Consider the following 17,907-nt stretch of genomic DNA (forward strand, 5'->3'; position numbering starts at 1 on the left):
TGCACATCAGGAAATCACCTTCAAAATAAAAGCAATGCAGTTGAATTGCGTGCATGCCATGCACTTGTTTAGCCTTTGATTTCAAATTTCTGATAGACCTCCTGCGGGCCGGACACGGACTGCCAAAAGGCCGGATGTGGCCTGGGGACCGTAAAATGCCCAGGTCTGGTGTAAATAGTGTTTGTTTATCTGCAGCTGTTTGTTGGATCTCTGTATAATCCTAACCCTGACCTCAGGCTGTGAGCAGGAAACACGCATCATGTCAGTGTCTCATTATTTAGTCCACATGGGTAAAACAGATAAATGTCAGGAAAGGAATAGAGAACTTCTTATCCGATGGAAAGGAAGAGAGTCAAATAGCGAAACCTTTATCACTCTGATCAGTTTCCATGGCAGTCTGCAGTCAGTATCATTATCATCAGTGAGTGTCCTGGTTTGAGTTTTCCTTCCTGCAGCAAGAGACAAACAAAAAACACCCAATGAACTACATTAACTCTTTCTGTCTGTATTTGAGATTTCTGTCCAGTTATTAGTATGTTAATAGTGATTTGGAACTCATGGGTTTGAAATGAGACAGATGCCAATAGTATACCATGGTTCAATACTGACACCAGAATGATATTATTAATGTCTAACTTTGCTGAGTATAAACACATTATTCAAAAACTCAGTCTTTCATGTAATAAGATTTATCGAGTCACAGTTCTCATCATCATCATCAGCATGAATGTTTTTTCTTTTTTATGCCTCCACGCTAGGGGTGTAACAGTACACAAAAATCTCGGTTCGGTATGTACCTCGGTACACAAGTCACGGTTCGTGTTTTTTTTTTTTTTTTTGGTACAGTAATGAAAAAAATAGACAACTATTAAATATCTTTTACTTATTGGTAACCTTGTTAAAACATACCACCACAGCACAATTTTTGAATGAAACAAATATATATAAAATCCTGCTTTTTCACATTGTTTGAATGAAAATAGAAATATGAAAGTAAAAAATAAAATCCTGCTGTTTTTTAACACATTTTTTTAATGAAAAATATAAATATACATTTCTGCTTTAACAGTTTTACTCAATTAAAATAAAAAGTATAGTGCAGCTGGTCAGCTTTAAAGTCTGCTCAGATTCAGTTTTACTAGGAACTTACTTAGCTTTCCCACTTTGTTAAAGTGCAGTAAACAAAACATGCTTATATCTAAAGTGCAGCTTGAACAATTTTACTCAACTCCAATGGCGTTGATTATTTCTTTAGCGCGATGGTCACGGAAACGCTCTTTCTTTTTAAACGACGACGATATCTTCGTATTTTACCCTGAAACCAAAGTGTTCCCAAACGGAGGACTTCAGGTTTGCAGGTGGGTCTTCAGGTTCGTCAGGCTCACTTGCCATGTTGTCAAAATGCGAGAATGCACTGCACAAAGTGAAAGCGGAGATTTACGGGACTTGGTCCGTCACTCAATTATGTCCACCGGGGAACTACAGTGCCCTCCAAAAGTATTGGAACAGTGAGTCCAATTCGTTTACTTTTGTTGTAGACTGAAAACATTTGGGTTTGACATCAGAAGATGAATATGAGACAAGAGATCAACATTTCAGCTTTTATTTCCAGGTATTTACATCTGGATCTGATACACAACTTAGAAGATAGCATTATTTGTAATGGAACACAAAATTTTTAGGTGAGCAAAAGTATTGGAACATATAAACTTAAAATAGATTAAAGTGAATGAGATTTAATATTTAGTTGCAAATCCTTTGCTTTCAATAACTGCATCAAGCCTGTGACCCATTGACATCACCAAACTTTTGCATTCTTCTTTTGTGATGCTTTTCCAGGCTTTCACCGCAGCCTCTTTCAGTTGTTGTTTGTTTTGGGGGGTTACTCCCTTCAGTCTCCTCTTCAGCAGGTAAAATGCAAGCTCTATTGGGTTTAAGTCTGAGACTGACTTGGCCAGTCTAAAACCTTCCACTTCTTGCCCCTGATGAACTCCTTTGTTGTTTTGGCAGTGTGTTTTGGGTCGTTATCTTGCTGCATGATGAAGGATCTCCCAATCAGTTTGGTTGCATCTTTCTTTAAATTAGCAGACAAAATGTTTCTGTAGACTTCTGAGTTCATTTTGCTGCTGCCATCATGTGTTACATCATCAATGAAGATGAAAGAGCCCATCCCAGAAGAAGCCATGCAAGCCCAAGCCATGACATTACCTCCACTGTGTTTCACAGATGAGCTTGTATGTTTGGGATCATGAGCAGATCCTTTCTTTCTCCAAACTTTCGCCTTTCCGTCACTTTGGAAAAAGTTAATCTTTGTCTCATCAGTCCATAAAACTTTTTCCCAGAATTTTTGAGGCTCATCTCTGTACCTTTTGGCAAATTCCAGCCTGGCCTTCTTATTCTTCTTGCGAATGAGTGGTTTGCATCTTCTGGTGTAGCCTCTGTACTTTTGTTCATGAAGTCTTCTAACAGTAGATTGTGATACCTTCACTCCTGCCCTCTGGAGGTTGTTGCTGATGTCACTAACAGTTGTTTTAGGGTCTTTCTTTACAGCTCTCACAATGTTTCTGTCATCAACTGCTGATGTTTTCCTTGGTCTACCTGTTCGACGTCTGTTGCTTAGTACACCAGTGGTTTCTTTCTTCTTCAGGACATTCCAAATGGTTGTACTGGCTATGGCCAATGTTTGTGCAATGGCTCTGATTGATTGTCCATCTTCTCTCAGATTCACAATTGCTTCATTTTCACCCATAGACAGCTCTCTGGTTTTCATGTTGGTTCCACCTCTAAATGCAGTCTGCACAGGCAAAATCTATCGTAACCAATCTGAAACTGAGCTCAGACATTCAGTGCTATTTATTGTTTGAATAATCAATGTAATTGGGAGACACCTGGGCAACAAAACACACCAGTCAGTGACATGTTCCAATACTTTTGCTCTCATGAAAAATGGGTGGGTTCAAACAAAAGGTGCTATCTTCTAAGTTGTGTATCAGATCCAGATGTAAATACCTGGAAATAAAAGCTGAAATGTTGATCTCTTGTCCCATATTCATCTTTTGATGTCAAACCCAAATATTTTCAGTCTACAACAAAAATAAAGGAATTGGCCTCACTGTTCCAATACTTTTGGAGGGCACTGTAGATATTTTAACTGGTTCGGCTCGCAAAAACGGAATTAAAATAAAACAAAATAAATGTTATTGTTATTGTTATTGACTTTGAATTTTGCTAGCATAACTCCAGCTTTCTGCCCAATAGCAAAGCCAAAGGGTTCCATGAGCTGGGCAGACTAGAGTATCTCCCATTGATGAGTCATATCTAGGGTTCGTCCTAGTAGTAGTAGTTCGAGTAGTGAATAAAGTTTCCATTGCATTAGAACCTTACGGGGTGGCAATGATTGTTCAAGGTAAAAGGTAGACCCTCAAGTGTTAGCTTTGAAACTTGAGTTATGGAGATTTTGATTGCAAAAAGCCTAAAAATATGAATGAATATTCTTACTTTTTATTTACAATTTTATTTTTTATTCAGTAAGTGACCATAGTATAAGTGGGATAATACCCTTCGCTTTTAACAGCCTTCGCAGAGGCAACTGTTCATGCCTCCATGCAACCGTTAAAAAAGTGTTAAAACGGACAGTCTGAGTCAGTGTGAGTTGTGGATGAAGAAATGGGTTGGGGTGGTTGCTGAGGAGGTCATGAACTGTGTTTCAAGGAAATAAGTAATATATTTGTAACTGCTGGTCTTTGTGTACCTGAAGAAAACAGCCCACTGATTGATGTTTTGTCCTGAAAGGCCTGGCAGTGTTTGTCTAACCTGATCCTCAGTGTAAAGTCGCTGATGGGATATCAGCTTTATGGCTGCACGTCCCCACCCTTTGTAAACTGGTCATAAATATACTGTCCACCTCATGCTCTGACTTTTGCTCCTTTGATGAGATTGCTGGAGATAAATGTACAGAAGGTGAATGTTTGATCTGTGTTACAGCACAATAGGCTGACAAGTGACAATGCATATCACAATAAAACATGTACATCTTTACCTGTATCCTCTATTGTGTTTTAGAGGAAAAATCTACTTAACTAAAAGCTGCGCCAGTCCATATTTGTATATGATTGGCGGGTCAAATGATTTTTTGTAATGTGACAGACGTTGCTCGTAATGACGAGAATCCTTACCAACTATACAGTTCCTCTCAGCTTCACAGAGTGTTGTAGTCTCTTTCAGCCCAATGTGTTGGATTTATTGCCCTAAACTTAACTGTCTGATTCCCTGCTCTCTAATCAACCTTATTTCCAGCAGCAGGCAGCTGTTTTCAGTTGAAAAAAAAAAAAAAAGCTCTGATAAACCCACTGTACACTTCCTGCTCAGCACCACATAGTAGACGGACAGGTGAAAGACATATCATCATCATGATAATATGTCAATGTTTTACAGTATTTACCACGGTAGTAAAAAGAGGACTGCTACAGCGTTGGAGGCAGGGCCTCGCTCATTCCTATGACAGTTGTTCAGTGGCGCATGAAGTTCAACTGCCTCGTTTAAAATTACCTGGATGATCAACACTGCTTCTACACTGTGTGGCTCGTAGAGCAAGTGAACTAGAGACCTCATACAGCCAAGCTGGGTACTTCCAGCTTAGCGCTTAAGTAATGTGAATGGGGATAAAATTATTCAATCATGCAGCTCTTTTAGACTTTCCAAATGTTATCAGACCGAATGAATAAAATTCTGAAAGTGAATCAAGTGGTTTCATGGGTTTGTGTATCCACTAATGTACAGACATCTCTTTTGCCACATAATTCGATGGGACAACATTTTTGAGCCACATGGCATCTCATGACAAATGTCAAATTAATATTTCCTCTATGGATGTTACCACACAGAGTAAAAGGGGGAAATGATGGCGTGAAACAGCAGAGGCACTTTGTCAACCCACTGTCATTAGCATCAAGCTAGCAAACAATGGTACATCCTCACGGTCGGACATAAAGTAATTCATTCATTCATTCATTCATTCATTCATCTTCTAACCGCTTCATCCTCTTGAGGGTCGCGGGGGGGCTGGAGCCTATCCCAGCTGACATCGGGCGAGAGGCAGGGTACACCCTGGACAGGTCGCCAGACTATCACAGGGCTGACACATAGAGACAAACAACCATTCACGCTCACATTCACACCTACGGACAATTTAGAGTCTCCAATTAACCTAGTCCCCAATCTGCATGTCTTTGGACTGTGGGAGGAAGCCGGAGTGCCCGGAGAGAACCCACGCTGACAGGGGGAGAACATGCAAACTCCGCACAGAAGGGCTCCCTCACCCGGGATCGAACCGGCAACCCTCTTGCTGTGAGGCGACAGTGCTAACCACCACACCACCGTGCCGCCCATATAAAGTAATAACATTAACAAACAGCGGCGGGGCTTTTACTCACTACAACTGCAGAGGCTCCCAGCTTCATTTGAAACAAACTACATTATAGACGGTCTGTTATTTATTAATCCCTCTGTGTGTTTATATATTTACTTTTTATCCGTCAAAGTCAAGCAGTGCCCCTATTTCCTCTTACAAACCTGATGTTCCGATGCACTATAAAGTATTTAAAATGGATGCTCCAGTTCGGTACAAGTATCTCAAAATTGTACTTAAGAACAGTACTTGAGCTGTATAATACTTGTACCTGTATACAGGTACATTCATCCTAATAAACATTATTAGGTGTCTTAACAAAGTTTGGCCTCTCTGGTAGATGTTATTGATTTTAATAGATGGTGGGTGTGAATTCTGTTGCCAGTACAGCAGGAGTTTGTGAAAAATGAGTCCAGAGGTGGGTTAAATGGAAATAAAGATCAATTGCCCAAGCTGTAATTCAATCAGGTGGTTGACATCACTGAAATTAGACTGTGTTGTACCCTAGAACAGGAAGTTCGGAACACTGTGTGCTAGACACTGAGCTGGGAAAATTCCTATACTAAACTCTGCTATGTGTTTGTTTAGATAGAGAGCAGACTAATTAGTGGTAAAGATCTTCCTGATGGAGGTATGATAGTGTGGGAGGAGAGAGCTCGAGACAGATTGAAAGGAAAAGATAAAAAGAGGTGATTAAGTGTCGTCTGAGGAGATAACTTTCCTGATCTAACAATAAAACTGTGAAGCTCGTCTTCCTGCAGAGTCAAGCACACAGCCTAGACCTGGACCCTGTTCTTGAAGTGTGGCTTTCATATAACCGAACATGCTGTTAGCAGACTAAATAGACCTTGCACATTTTCACTCAGCAAACCTGGTACTTTAAACCCAGTTTGAGGATTGAGTCGTTAATCCTGAATGAAGTTATATTGAATAATAGTGCCCTCTTATTTTGAAATAAAGACTAAATGAGTCAAATGAGAGTTGAAACCATGATCGGCACTTATGTGACTGGCTGAGTCATGATGATCATGTGATTGCAGTTACATGAGGTAGGTGTGCTGAGAAACCCTCCCAGCATGCACTGGGGCAAGAGAGTCATGGATGTAAGCTGTGATTGGTCAAGTTCTCCCTCAGTTATATTTGGATTGGTTCTGTTAGAGGCCGTTTACACGTACACAGTGATTTTGATAAACGGAGACATCTTCCTTCGTTTGTGCCCTTCGTTTACACACAAACGGAGATTTCTCCTCTGAAAACGAGTCTTTCTAAAAACTCCGGCCAGAGTGGAGATTTTGGAAAACTCTGGTTGCGCGTTTGCATGTAAGCTGAGATAAACGGAGATAAACAGAGTTATAGGCAGCCGACGTCACAGTATGCGCCGTAACTTGCGCCTGTGTCAAAAGTGCAACCTATGTTGCTATGGTGACAATGGATACATGGAAGGCTTGAGCTTCTCGTTACACTGCCACCTACAGGTTTGGCGTGCTCTTGTGTATATATACACAGGTAAGTGTAAACGAAGATCTTTTTGATAACGGAGACGGTGAAGTGTCCGTTTATGAAAATAGCCGGCAATGTGTAAACGGCCTCCCAGTGTGCACACTTAAATTTGATATCAGTGTGTCTGCAGGGTGTCCAGATTTAATTTTTATAAATATTAGGCCTTAAAGGTTCAGTGTGTAGGATTTACAGGGATATATCAGCAGAATTGAATTTAATTGTAATAACTATGTTTACTTTAACTAATAATCACTTGAAAACGAGTCATACGAGTCGTTATCTTAGAATGAGCTGTTTATATCTACATAGGGAGCAGGTCCTCGTCCACGGAGGCTGTAACATTTCACTGCCAACTTTCTACAGTAGCCCAGAACAGACGAACCAAACACTGGCTCTAGATGAGTACATTAGCATTTTTGTTTCAGCTGCTGAAGTTCTCCTACACGCTTGGCACACAGGAGAAGTTTCAGTGTTTCAACCTCACCACTGGATGCCACTAAATCTTTTACACTGGATCTTTAAAAGTCATTAAATAGTTTAAAATTTGATTTTGTGAGGTCTTAATTGCCACTAACATTAAATCTAATTTCATTTACTCATCTTTTAATTTTTTTTTTTGTCAGAATGAGCAGAGGTCTCCTGCATCAAAGTCCACATTGTTCATGTAACAAATCTTTAAACTTACCACTCAACCTAATGCTGTCTTTTTTCTTTATATTTGGATTTACCTATTGGCAAAGTATAGATTAACCTAACTCAATCTTGCAACCATGCTTAAAACCTGCCTCTGCATAGAGCCACGTGCTTGAATAACAGATGATTCGTCCCAGAATCTGTTTTAAAGTTGGTTAAAAATTAGCAGTACATTGAAGTGTCTGGTACCTTTAGTAACCCTTTTTTCTATATTATAATGAAAATTGATTAGATATGATAGAATTATGTGATTATGAAGATTTTTTTTTTCTGTTCTTATTTTATGTGGCATCATTCTTGTCTGCTTATCCTTTGTTGAATTAGTGTTGAATCTAAAAAACAACAACAATAAAACTGTTAATAAAAAAATGGAATGATGTTCAACACAAATATTCAAAAATTCAGTTTGTTTTTTTTCATGTAAAGTTTACAGTTTGAACAGGTTCAGCGGGACGTTCATTGTGACAGCAGTATTCATGTAATACAGTAAAAAGCTAAATGAGGGATCAGAAATGTGTAACAACATTTTTTTCGACACTATATATCAAACAAAAGCCAGAGACTGTGTCGTATTAAGTATCTGTGAGCTGTATATTCACCACTTCCCGGCAGAAGAGAGAATATAATCTTATCCCGGAGCCTTACGGTGCAGAGTCTCTCTTCCTCTATGCCACTGCATCACGTCTGTACTGAAGAGTAGCATGAAAGTCAAGAGCACTCACTCTGCAGCAATATCTGGGGACCAGCACACTGACTGGCAAAAAAAAAAGGACTGCTTGACTTGAAGCAACCTCAGTCAACTGAGGGGTCTCCGACTGATGATTCAAATCTCTGATTTTCAAGGGGCAGTCCTGTAAGAGACTCTCCATTATACAAACTAAATTATGATTACACCAGCAGATAATTCCTCATGATCTGTATGTTCTCATCGAAAATCCTAATTGTCTCATTATTCTTTCATTTTAAATCTAAGAAAATGAGACATTAGTTCATGTCTGTGGCCAGCCTTCAATGTCTTGGTCATAATCAGGCTAACTGTTAATAAGCTGCACTTTTGCAGGTTTGTGCCTAAGGACATTTTTCTCTGTTAAAGCTTCAATGAACCAAAACACCCAGACTGGTGTGAAACTCTAACCTGGATAACTGAAGTGCCTGGGGCAGCATGTATAGCAGCATGTGTAAACATGCTTTAAAATTTGCTGTCATGTGACGCCACACCACACTGCTCTGTCTGCCTCTTGGTTATCTGTTTTGCACTGAGCTTCAATCATCAGGGTTGGAAATTAGCACCAGCCAAATGCTGGTAAAATATGCAAGTGGCTGATAGATTTGCTTTACTCACCAGCCAAAAACACAATAGTCATCTGTTGTACAGGTGGTAGATTTTAGAATCAAAAAATTTAATTTCCAATCCTGATCATGATATGGCTCATCATGCAGCAGGCTTACAATAGCTGTTATGGTCTGCTCTGCAGTCATTGCTGATCAGTTTGATGTGATGGAGGCAGGTGTAAGTGCAGCTGTGAACCACTAGGTGGAGGCAATGGACCTTTAGAGAGAATCAGCACTTGAGCTGTGGTCCTTTTTGCTCAGCATGCATCCTGATGCATCTGTTGCCATTAAGCCGTGAGCTCTGACTTTTGAGAGATGAACACAATAACAGAGAGAAGCAGACTGTGCACAGCAGTCAGCTTGTTTTCAGTAGGAACAACTCTTCTTTTAGTTTGATCAATCACAAAGGTGGGAGTAAGTCACACATGTGCAAGTCATAAGCAAGTCTCAAGTCATAACCTTCAAGTCTTAAGCAAGCCCCAAGTCACTGTGGTGAAAGTCGAGCAAGTCAAGTCATGCTCACAAACTCACAAAGATAATATGACATAAGCTGCACCCAGTGGTGGGATGTAACTAAACACATTTACTCAGGTCCTGTAAGGACCCCAGTTCCCTCACATAATTTTTAACCACTCAGAGCATTTCAACTAAAAAACTGTTTCTGAACTTGAAAAGTTGGTTCTCATCTGGATCAAAACATAGCAAGTTTTTAGTGACCTGAAGTGTAAATCATGATAACATCAGTGGGCATATGATATTTTACAGGTTAGAAAGAGAGGATAGAGAAGGCAACAATGGAGCAATCAATCAATCAATCAATCAATCAATCAATCAATTTTATTTATAAAGCCCAATATCACAAATCACAATTTGCCTCACAGGGCTTTACAGCATACGACATCCCTCTGTCCTTAGGGCCCTCACAGCGGATAAGGAAAAACTCCCCAAAAAAAACCTTTAACGGGGAAAAAAACGGTAGAAACCTCAGGAAGAGCAACTGAGGAGGGATCCCTCTTCCAGGACGGACAGACGTGCAATAGATGTCGTACAGAATAGATCAGCATAATAAATTAACAGTAATCCGTATGACACAATGAGACGGAAAGTGAAACAGAGACAGAGAGACAAGACTTGTGATGCCTGTTTCCGTCTCACAAAGTTATCTGTTAGTTACATAGTGAAAAATGGCAGAAGAAAAGAAGACAAGAAAACCCATATTGGTCAGAGGTGGAAAAGATATACTTCTGGAGAAATACAATCACAGAAAGCAAAAAACTACAAAGTAAATTTGATAACAGAACCAGTCAAGGGATTCCTTACGTATAAGACCAAGACAAGGAGAAAACCATAAACACTTCTAAACATTTTAAAGAAATCTCAAGGAGAAGCCTTAGGGTGTTTTGTGCAACTGATTTTATTGTTAAGAAACCTTAACAGGGAGGGATGATCTGAGCAATAGGAGCTGGATTATTTGTGTCAGTTCTATGTAAGTCTAACATATCTGAGCATAGCATATAATGTGTTTTAGGGACAAGGAGCAACACAAACACAGCTCACTCTTAATATAATGTGTCTATTCTTTATCTTTATCTATTCTCTATTTTCTATTTCAGGTGTATAAGATGTGCAGTGACACATTTGACTCATACGACCAGCACTACGGGAGGGGATTGGTGAAGGACACCATAAAAGATGGTATATGTGTGTCTGTTATGCATTTGTGTGTGTGTGTGTGTGTGCATGAATTCTGAGGTTTTCACTAACACATTTAAAAAGTGACTCACTACCACTGACAGTGAAATGTGAAATGTAACCTTCTAGAATAACCCTCAAGTGATCACATGTTTAATCACATGTATAGAGACAGAGCGCAGGGTGTCATACTCTGAGAACCACGCCCACCAGAGGGGAAAACAGTTGATGCCACAATATGTAACCAAGGGCAGAAATGCTGTAGCTCACTAAAACATTAGATTTTCATTTAGAAGTTGAAGGATCATTTTAGCGCCCAGTGTCTACCAATGATATGACATTTACCAATTTCACAAAGTCTGCCACGATACAATTTCGATTTAATTCAGGGGCCTGTGATCGATATGAGATGATATTATATTCCCATTCAACACAATTTGTTACAGAAGAAGCTGCCGCCCCTCGCTTTTTTTTTTTTTTTTTTTTTTTACATTGGCCATAAAAGATTAAAACAACACAAAAATAATGTTAATAATTGTTACCAGTTATCAGTAAGTGCAGTAAAGTTTACTTTAAAGTGACTCCACTAACACACATAAAACAGCACATGGGATAAGTTAAACTTCTGGGCTTTCTGTCAGAGAGTCCTTTCTGAAGGAAATCCTCTCATTCTAACCCAACACATGTGGTGCGTTCTGAATCAGCTTTTTCTTTTTACTTTTAGTAGGTACTGCAGCTGCAGCTGCTACTGTTGCATGCAGTATGCACACAATCGAGACTTGCTACTGTCAAATAACATTATACCCTGAACTTTGACCCTGTTACTTTTATTTCCATTACCTTGGAGACAAAACATATGCCACTTACTGAGACCTCTGCTGTTGTTACTTTTCAGTGTATGTATTGTAACTTTAAGTTATAACTGCATAGATTATAGATTATAACGTGATATTTGTGACAGTGAAATTACATCTGCAGTTCTCCGTCATTGTTATTTTAATAGTTATCTCCTATTGTTGTTTGTAATATTTATGATTATTTTGTTCACTTAAACAGTCACTATTCCTATTATTACTATTTGACTGGTCATGGGTCACTTGAATTCGCTGTCATCCATCATTGCTGCTTGTGAGAGCTGTCAGTAGGCTGTCAAGCTGTTTGGGGCTCAGTCAATGTGGTGTATTGCTGCATAGTGGATTGTGGGTCTGAATAGCCAGAAAAGCATGCTAGCTTACAAACTCAGGTAATCGTACTTGTCTCTGTGCTAAGAGAAAAACAGCCAACCAGACACAAGTGTGTAAAACTCTCTCCTCTCCTTCAGGCCTGGCTAAATTCTTCCATAACGGTGTTAGTCTGAGGAAGGATGCAGTGTCAGCCAGCATCCGCAGAGTGCAGTGTATCCTCCGCTGGTTTGAGTCGCAGCACCAGCTGACCTTTTACGCCAGCTCCCTCCTCTTCGTCTACGAGGGCCTTCCCTCCTCTTCCTCCTCATCCTCTCTTTCTTCACTTCTAAGCACCCCATCAATCAGCCCGACTGCGGGGAAAACCGCAATGCTGCCATTGGCGGGCGACAGCAGTCGAGGCGGGGAGGGGAAAGTAAGACAGGAAGGGGCGGGGCAGGAAGAGGAAGTGGCTGAGTACAACAACAACAACATTCAGGTGCCAGTACCCTGGGACTACAGTCTGAGCACCATTTACACCAACCACAGGAAAGGTGGCCGTCACCACTGCACCAAGGGTCTTCTCCATGGCAACAGTGGAGACAGCGACGTTGTGGAGACAACAGCCAGCTCAGTTTCTGGAGGCAGCATCTCAGCACTGTGTAAAGAAGACAACTCCGCGTGGAAAAGAACAGGTGAGTCGCAACAACCACCAAACGGAAACGGAAACAAATCACAACTGGAACAGGAGGATGAGGATGGAGAGAGGGAGGACAGAGGCAGGAGGAGGAGGGAGGAGGACAATGAGGATGTGGAAGCGAAAAGACAAGGAGGCGATGCAACAGAGGGGAATGGAGGAGACACGGAGGTGGAGGTCAGGATGATTGACTTTGCCCACGTTTTCCAGAGCGAAAGCCCCGATCATGGCTACATCTACGGCCTCAAACACCTGCTGACAGTGCTGGAGCAGATCCTGTGTGACGCCGCCTAGAGCTCTCACTCCTCTAGACCTCCTCTTTACCTCCTCACCTGCTCAGTGAACCACTGTGTCCCTCCTGTCGGCCTTCCTTTCTTCTCAAAAGACTAAAGCCTTCAAAGGAGAGAGGGAAAAATCAAAGAAGTGAATATTAAAACAGAACCATCATCATCATCTCACCTGTTTGTGATGGTCCGCCAGTCATGTGTGTGTCTGTGTTTGTGTGTGTCTGTCTGTGAGCGAGGTGGAGATAGTAGAGGCTTACAGTTGTGTTTTCCTGTGATCAGCAGCACTACATGCACTAATCAATCCATGAAGGCATTGCGACCCTGTACTTAATCACAACACCTTCAGCTGCAGGAGTTACCGATGCTCACACAATTTGTCACTTTACCTTAAGTCCAATTGAAATGTATTCATAGAAAATAGGGTTCGACAAACATTTTCATACCATAGCCAATGAAAATAGCTGCTAGGTTTCTGTTAAAGCTGCATATCAGTACACCTCAAATTAGGTATTTGCTGGGCAATATGTAGTCCTTGTTGGGGATACTTTAGGATGCATTAGTGTTTACACTACAAAAGATACGTAGTCAAATGTGTCCCAGACCACCTCGGCCAATGGTTTGAGTGATCAGATCACAATGTGTCTTGGTTGTCATTACACTTACATTTAGCGCTGTCTACTTGCAATCGATTCACCCCGGACACATGTTAATACCAGGTATAAACAGGTGATACATTTAACATCAGCTATAGGAGTTTGCTCAGTTGTCACTGTGATTAACCTGTCAACATGCAAGCGTAGTAGCTAAACTAAAACCATAAAATTTTTGACAACTGATGTGTTAAACGCAAGCTAATGCCGGGTTCACAGTACACGATATCAGCCCAATTATACCCCGATGCAGCGTCGTACATTGTCAGCTCGGATAGTGAACGGCAAGGAGTGTCATATGCGATAATCCATCGTTTCATCTTGTGTAGTGTGTCATAGTAGATGACAACCAATGCCACGTCTAGGATGCTTCACAACGTTCCAACAGAAAGTCTAGCATGTTTGATTCTCTTTTGCTGTTGACGACCTCTTCCATCACAGCCGTCACTTTGATCAATAGAAACACAGAGCGATCTGCTGTCATAGACAAAAGTATGTCAACAGCACCCCACCCTTTTAGATATTTCCTCTAGGGATGTTACCACACAGAGTAAAAAGGGGAAAAATGATGGCACTTCAGCAACCCGTTGAGTACTGCCATTAGCATCAAGCTAGCAAAGAATTTAATTTCTTCATGATGGAGTATATAAAGGGACAGAATTAAAAAATAGTGTCCGGGCTTTTATTGTGAAACATTTGTAGGAATTTGTTGTGGAGGATTCAGTGACTCGCACAGTTTTTAATGTGGTACTTAAAATGTAGCTTTTTACGTTACTACAACAACATTTTGGCTGGCACATGAACATACACAGTGACTGAAATAATAGTATAACTAATAAAAAATAGAACAACAATAGCCCGATGACATCACACATGTTGTGAAAGATGACATGGAATGATTGGTGTGGACCATCATGTAGTCTGCCATGTCTGTCGGCCAAGTCATGGCACGATTTTATGACCCCACAAACGTGTAATCTAACATAGCGACTGTCAGAACAGACAGAAATGTTGTGTAGTGTGAATCAGGCATAAGGATGGGAAATTGGGTCCTCAGGATTCTACAGTAATTTTTGTAATGGCTGGTCCATCCTTGAATTTTGTGATCAGGGTGTGGGCGGATCCACTAGTTTTAAAAGATATAGTCTGAAAAGAGAATTAGCAAAAAGAGTTTTGTGTGTGTTTTGGTTAAGGCAAGGTGTACTTTGGATTATGCAGTCCCAATGGAAAACTACCTACACCCAAAATTGAAACCTTTTTCTTTTATCGGCATCCTGGGCATCCACAGTGATGTACTGGATTTGGATCATTTAGATTGGCTTGAAATCTGTGAGCATCGGGTAAAACAAGAAGTCTGGAGACTGTTGAGGTTCAAGTCCAGTTGTCCTTTTTGTGTTTTTGTTTTAACCACTGTCTACAGGTATCTAACTCAGGTAAATTTACTGTAAGAAGAAATGCTTAATATTACTACTATTATCTTCTCAGCAAGATGATCCTCATGCTGTCTGGTTGTTCGGTTCTAAACGATTGTTTTATATCGTCTTACTCTATGTTGATTTTATCTCATGATTGTCCTTATCTCATCCATGTTGACCTTGGGGTCGTGTTTTTGACTTGCCTAACTTTACAATGACCTTCCATGTGGTATTATCTTTTACCATTGCTGTTTTAATTGTTGTACATGTTCAGCTGCCAAATCAACTCCTCCCCCTCCACCTTCTCCCCAGGAGCCTGTGCTCTTTGCTGTGTTTAATCCAGTGATATGGTGCGCCCCAGTTTTAGGAACGGCACTAAATTGCTGATGTCATACCTTGTACTCCAGATTTGTTTTTTTTTTTGTTTTTTTCACACTTACATTATAAGGTAACATTGCTCATGGGTTCAGTGCCATTGTTCTAGCATTAACCATGAGTTAATGTAGTTTGATTTTAACAATAGGAAACTCAAGCAGTTCCCTCTCAAAACTGTGGAAAGATGATTGAAAGTGTTTTGGGGGTTTGACAGAAGCAACATGTTATACTGTATGACACATGATGTGCTGTGAATGGTTCTCATCATAGGACTTCTCCAAGGATTTTAAGATTGTAGTAAAAAGATATTTGAAACATGCTGCTTTAATGCGAGTTGACTGACAGACTCACCGCAGAGTGACAGAATGCGAAAGAGAAGAAAGACAGCAACTGAATGGTTTCATGTCATGTTTTATTGTATTGTTTGGTTTATTTAGGATTGGAGCAGATGGACAGGAGTGTCAGAATACTGGCTGCCAGTAAACAGAAGTCAGCACCTTTTTACACTAATCTCAGCTTGAGAAACAAGTTTAAGTCAGTTACGTTTTTTTGTTTTTGTTAAAGTCATATTTGGTAGGGTTGACTAATACAGGTTTTCAGGCTGGTACACAGACTGATGCTGGAGATATTCTGTATACATTTTACAATTCTAACATGTTTATGTACGATGTCAAAGTTAAGTGAAACTGAATTAAGTGTTTTCCTGCAGTTATTACTTTCTTATTATTCTCTCCAAATTAAACTTCATTTAAGAAAAATAATTTATAACAAGGTCCACACCTCTGGAGCTTTCAGCCTCATCTCAGGACCTTCATCAGTAGATTGTGTTTAATCCACAGTTGAGGACCACAAGATACAGATCTGGGAAAAAAAATTAGTATGTGCAGGGTCCACACGGTCATGAAAATCTTGGAGAAGTTATGAGATTAGATAAACAGTTTTCCAGGCCTGGAAATGGTTTGTAATTAACAGAATGTTTTTTGGGGAAAATATGTGGAATATACATTGTTTTGGCTAATATGTAAAATATTTTCATAATATCCCAGAACATGTCTAATGTTACATGAAATCTGTTCCTTGTATTAGTAATTTAAAATCTAGTGCTGCGCTGCCTGATTGCGGAAATGTCACTAGTATCTTGTGATACACATAGACCAGACTGGCTTGCGTTATTGCCAAGGCCACGTCCCCTTTTGGGGGAAAAAAATGCACAGTCACATCAGAGAAACAGGAAAATGCTGAAAAGCTGTTGTGTAGTGGGTTAACCAAGGCTCTCAGACTGAGATCTGAGGCATATAAGATACGCCAGTATTCACTGTTAATTTGGTAAACAGCTAAATGATGTTGGTGACAGCGACTACTGATGGAGAGCTAATGTTAGCTTGAGTGGAGGCTGCTGCAGATATGTTACAGTCATACAGCATCAGACTACCGTCACCATCTAAATCTCAGCCTGTAGATCAAACAGTCAGCTGTTAAGAGTTTAGTTATTTACAGACATCACTTAGCCTTATGATACCCAATAGATATTGTGATCCCAACATCTATACATAAATAGATGTCCAGATAATCAATATCCACCCACTGTGTTGGGTCATGACAAGACAAAGAGTGACGAGACATGATAGCAAACAACCATAAGTAACTTAAGCTATCGTGTACACTCAGGCTCAGGCGAGTTAGCATTAAAACAAAAGTTTTTTTTAACAAGAAATAAATGCATAGAAACTTGTCAACTTGATCTGAACAGATCAAACTGCAGTGGTATCTACAGGATCTTTGGTTTTCTATCCCCCAAAATCAGCGTAGCCTTGGCAGTTGCACAGTGCCCATATGTGCTAGTCTGGTTTATTAACAATGGGCATAACTATGCAGCTAGATTGAAGCAGGAATGTTTAATGAGTGAAAAGTTAGCAGGTGGTTGCAGTTTGCTTATCTGCAAAAGCCTGAGAGTATGGCTGTATCATTCCGTAGACCTACACATTTTAATCTACTTAAATAAAGTCATGAAAATGGGGTCAAATATGGACAAATTATGGGGAAACAATGTTATGAAAAAAGTCATTGGTAAAAATGTGAGAGAACCCTGTAAGTGGACCTTGTGATACCTTTTTTTTTTTTTTTTTTTTTTTTTTTTAAACTGCTATTTACATCTTTTAGAACAGTGGTTCCCAACTGGTCCAGGCACGCGGTCCAGATTTCACCCTAGTCATTAGTTCGAGGTCACACAATTCAGCGTCATACTTGCATTTGGCCTGTCGTCAAGCTAGTTCACTGACTCTCTCAAGTAGCTGTCCATTAGTCACTCACTCTACAGCAGGAAACCACACTTAAACACACAATAAAAGCTCTGTGCCGGAAATTCAGTTTGCGAGTCACTTATGGTCCATTCAAAGTGAACTGAAAGCCACTTTTGGACCGTGACCCAGCAGTTGGGAACCTCTGCTCTAGAATGAACCTTCAAGCTCAAACTCTGTTTACTCTGTCAAACATTTATTAACATCTTTATCCTGAGAGTGACATGTAGTGGTCACAGCCAAAAATAACTTTTCATGGAGAAACACACCTGATTGAGCAGGAGGAACAATGCAGTTCAGTCTGGTTTGTAGTTATTAGATTCATTTCAAGTCAGTTAACCAACTTATTCATTCCAGGCAGAATTTGAAGAGTCCAAATATGTTTGGTAATATATTGAAAGT

At 40.1% G+C, this 17,907-nt stretch overlaps 1 protein-coding gene across 1 annotated transcript in view; it reads left to right on the forward strand.

The window, feature by feature from the left end:
* The window catches only part of ipmkb (inositol polyphosphate multikinase b), a 39,297-nt gene extending 23,389 nt beyond the window's left edge, over window positions 1-15,908 (forward strand). Inside the window, exons 5-6 of the mRNA XM_049563895.1 lie at window positions 10,546-10,627; window positions 11,946-15,908. Of these exons, the coding sequence (XP_049419852.1) occupies window positions 10,546-10,627; window positions 11,946-12,775 (912 nt within the window). The 3' untranslated portion in view covers window positions 12,776-15,908. The remainder of the gene's footprint in view (window positions 1-10,545; window positions 10,628-11,945) is intronic.
* Window positions 15,909-17,907: the final 1,999 nt, after the last annotated feature.

Source organism: Epinephelus fuscoguttatus, linkage group LG20 (genome assembly GCF_011397635.1).
Source record: "Epinephelus fuscoguttatus linkage group LG20, E.fuscoguttatus.final_Chr_v1".
In the NCBI taxonomy this organism is placed as follows: Eukaryota; Metazoa; Chordata; class Actinopteri; order Perciformes; family Serranidae; genus Epinephelus; species Epinephelus fuscoguttatus.